Raw genomic sequence first — 4,286 nt, 5'->3', positions numbered from 1 at the left:
GAGAATTGTGAACCAGAAGTGTACAAATTGTCTCTGCAACTGAAAGAAAAGAGCCGCTCCAAATAAATTGGAGTTCTTTTCACCGTCTCCTCTCAAATTGTGTCATGTCCCTTCACCCTAGACGAAGGTCCATAACACAGGCAGGCAGGCCACCAGGAAAGGTCCGGGCGTGCTGCCATTCTGCCAGTGCCATCACGATAATTACACTGTACCTGTATATCAGTGAGTGACAAATAAACCCTCTTCTATCTTGAATCCTTTTGCCAGCATCATTCTTGTGAGAGCAACAAAGGGTTGTGTAGTTGTTGTGTAGTCTGTTTGGTTTGTGTCATTTATTGTTGTTGTTCTGTGAAAGCTCACCTGGTAATGCACAGCACCACCACGCAGATGATGGCCACCTGCAGAGCGCCGATGATGGAGGCGATGAGAACGTAGCGCAGCTTTCCGGAGCCGGGCACCACGTAGAGACGTTGTACTCCTTAGTGTCACACTGAGGCCCGCTGAAGCCTGCGTGGCAGCTGAGATCACGCACGCACGCACGCACGCACGCACACACACGCGCACACGCACACGCACACACACGCACACACACACACGCGCGCACACACACACACACACACACACACACACACACACACACACACACACACACAGCACGTTATACTCCTTAGTGTCACTTATCATGTGAATTTGTTTTTGTATTTTTAATTTAGTTTTTCCTGTTTTAATGTGAATTTTTACTTGTACATCTGTATTGTATTTGTGTTCTTTACGTAGGACCCCAGGAAGACTAGAGGCTCTTTCATGTGTCTCTAATGGGGATCCTTTAATAAACATAAACATAACATACTCCTTAGTGTCACACGGGCCCGCTGAACAATCAGATAATAATAATAATAATAATAATAATAATAAAACTTAATTTGTATAGCACACTTCATGACATGAAATGCAGCTCAAAGTGCTTTACAGAACAATGGAGGATAAAAGAAAAGCAAGGCGACGACATTAAAAAACAAGCAGTAATGCAATACAGTGAGGACATGAATAACAAAAACTAAAAAAACAACAACTAAAAGATCAATTAAAAGCAGTGTTGTAGAAGTGGGTCTTGAGCTGAGCTTTAAAAATGTCTACAGAGGCTGCCTGACGAAGGTACAGAGGGAGCTTGTTCCATGCCGACGGCCCGTAGAAGCAAAAAGCTGCTTCCCGTATTTTTTAGTTGCCATTTTTTTAGGCAAAGCGAGCAGGCCAGCAGTGGAAGACCTTAGGGGGCGGTTTGGGACATATTTAGGCAGGCAGTCATGCAGGTAGGAAGGTGCGAGACCATTGAGAGCTTTATAGACAAGTAAAATAATTTTAAATCAAGATAGGACACTTCTGTCTGGATGTATGGGCTGCCAATGCCACAAATTATTATTATTATTTTTTTTAATCAAATTTTATCCACGATTTTGTAACCCAGTTTTCTTTTCACCCGTGCCAATTATCTAATGTAATCCTGGGCGCTACACTTCCTCTGTCAACCTGGGCAGCAGACTGACCTCATGCCTCCTTCTATGCATGAGGAGTCCAAGCTGCTTCTTTTCACATGACAGAGGGGAATTTCCCCGGCCGGACGTAGCGCGTGGAAGGGGCACGTCATTCCGACCAGTTCCTTTCCCCTCCATCAGGCGCCCGGCAGACATTCTTTAACCCATTCTGACCTGAGATCAGATTCATACGAGGTTTCCACTGGACACACACTGGTCTTCTTAACCCATTCTGAACTGAGATCAGATTCATACGAGGTTTCCACTGGACACACACTGGTCTGATTAACCCGTTCTGACCTGAGATCAGATTCTGAAAATGTCAGTCGTTCTTCGATTTTTCAAAAAATAGCAGACCTACAAGCTCGTAGTGCGCCACTCGGTGGCGCGCTATGAGCTTGTAGATCTACTATTTTTCAATAGCTAAAGCATAACATGATGCTAACACCAAAAGGGGTTCCCGTTCAGATGGGTTAAGTTTAAGACACACATACGGGTATTTCTGGGCGTGGTTGAATCCGCCATTCCTTTACGGAGGTGAAAACAGCACAGCGTTCACAGTTGGAATTGCATTAGGGAACGTATACGTTCTGTTAACATTCTATGTTTTTCTTTTAATCATACAGTAGTAGCACAACATAATGGTGAAGTATCGTATTTTAATCATACAGTAGCACAACATAATGGTGAAGTATCGTATTTTAATCATACAGTAGCACAACATAATGGTGAAGTATCGTGTTGTATTGCAGGGGAAATCGCAAAAACAACCACCCAAATCCATTGGGTCTCGACCCTGAGACGTTGGGGAACCTTACATGGCGGTAGATTAGTTCCGTGCGCATGGACAGGCTACATAGCGTCCAGCAGAAGGGTCATTATACATTCGTGATGATGACCGCTACACGGCCTCTGCATGACGAAGGTCCCGTGTGTGTGTGTGTGTGTGTGTGTGATGGAGAGACCGCGGATGTTAGAGGCGCTGGGTGACGGATGACCTCGCATGACCTTGAGTGTTTACCGCGGAGGGGCTGGGAGGCCATGGGAGGGCCTGGGAGGCCATGGGAGGGGCTGGGAGGCCATGGGAGGGGCTGGGAGGCCATGGGAGGGCCTGGGAGGACATGGGAGGGGCTGGGAGGCCATGGGAGGGGCTGGGAGGCCATGGGAGGGCCTGGGAGGACATGGGAGGGGCTGGGAGGCCATGGGAGGGGCTGGGAGGCCATGGGAGGGCCTGGGAGGCCATGGGAGGGGCTGGGAGGCCATGGGAGGGGCTGGGAGGCCATGGGAGGGCCTGGGAGGCCATGGGAGGTGGCTGGGAGGCCATGGGAGGGGCTGGGAGGCCATGGGAGGGGCTGGGAGGCCATGGGAGGGCCTGGGAGGCCATGGGAGGGGCTGGGAGGGCTGGGAGGCCATGGGAGGGCCTGGGAGGCCATGGAGGGCCTGGGAGGCCATGGAGGGCCTGGGAGGCCATGGGAGGGGCTGGGAGGCCATGGGAGGGCCTGGGAGGCCATGGGAGGGGCTGGGAGGCCATGGGAGGGCCTGGGAGGCCATGGGAGGGCCTGGGAGGCCATGGGAGGGCTGGGAGGCCATGGGAGGGCCTGGGAGGCCATGGGAGGGCCTGGGAGGCCATGGGAGGGGCTGGGAGGCCATGGGAGGGGCTGGGAGGCCATGGGAGGGGCTGGGAGGCCATGGGAGGGGCTGGGAGGCCATGGGAGGGCCTGGGAGGCCATGGGAGGGGCTGGGAGGCCATGGGAGGGGCTGGGAGGCCATGGGAGGGGCTGGGAGGCCATGGGAGGGCCTGGGAGGCCATGGGAGGGCCTGGGATGCCATGGGAGGGGCTGGGAGGCCATGGAGGGCCTGGAGGCCATGGGAGGGGCTGGGAGGCCATGGGAGGGGCTGGGAGGCATGGGAGGGGCTGGGAGGGGCTGGGAGGGGCTGGGAGGCCATCTGTGGCTTGTGTTTGTTGTGACTACAAGGCTGAGTGTGATTGATAGGTCTGTGCGTGTGTGCGCAGAGAGAGAGAGAGAGAGAGAGAGAGAGGAGAGAGAGAGAGAGAGAGAGAGAGAGAGAGAGAGAGAGAGAGAGAAAGAGAGAGAGAGAGAGAAGAGAGAGAGAGAGAGAGAGAGAGAGAGAGAGAGAGAGAGAGAGAGAGAGAGAGAGAGAGAGAGAGAGAGAGATTGTTTTGTCCCACTTTTGCTCTGGCAATATAAACGTATGTTTTCTCATGCCAATAAGTGTGGCTCAAATCTTTGAATATATATATTCTTTCAGAGCGAACGTTTTTAACTCCAATCTTTGCTTCTGGGTCCCTGTAACAACATATTTTCATATGGGGGTCTGCGGCCAAATACAAGTACAAGTACAGTACAGTACGGTACAGTACAGCACAGCACAGCACAGTACAGTACAGCACAGTACAGCACAGTACAGCACAGCACAGCACAGCACAGTACAGTACAGCACAGTACAGCACAGCACAGCACAGTACAGCACAGTACAGTACAGCACAGCACAGCACAGTACAGCACAGCACAGCACAGTACAGCACAGCACAGCACAGTACAGCACAGCACAGCACAGTACAGCACAGCACAGTACAGCACAGCACAGCACAGTACAGCACAGTACAGCACAGTACAGCACAGCACAGCACAGTACAGTACAGCACAGTACAGCACAGCACAGCACAGTACAGCACAGTACAGTACAGCACAGCACAGCACAGTACAGCACAGCACAGCACAGTACAGCACA

General features: G+C 51.9%; 1 protein-coding gene across 1 annotated transcript in view; it reads right to left on the bottom strand.

Annotated features, from left to right (window-relative positions):
• Positions 1–356: 356 nt before the first annotated feature.
• tmeff2a (transmembrane protein with EGF-like and two follistatin-like domains 2a) overlaps positions 357–4,286 on the bottom strand; it is a gene marked incomplete at both ends in the record, with an annotated part of 244,960 nt that continues 241,030 nt past the window's right edge. Inside the window, 2 exon segments of the mRNA XM_083776070.1 lie at positions 357–469; positions 472–518. Of these exon segments, the coding sequence (XP_083632196.1) occupies positions 357–469; positions 472–518 (160 nt within the window).

The sequence above is a fragment of the Protomyctophum parallelum genome, assembly GCF_964188405.1.
Source record: "Protomyctophum parallelum genome assembly, chromosome: 11".
In the NCBI taxonomy this organism is placed as follows: domain Eukaryota; kingdom Metazoa; phylum Chordata; class Actinopteri; order Myctophiformes; family Myctophidae; genus Protomyctophum; species Protomyctophum parallelum.
Note: the sequence above shows the minus strand (reverse complement) of the source record. Positions and strands in the feature narration are given on the sequence as shown.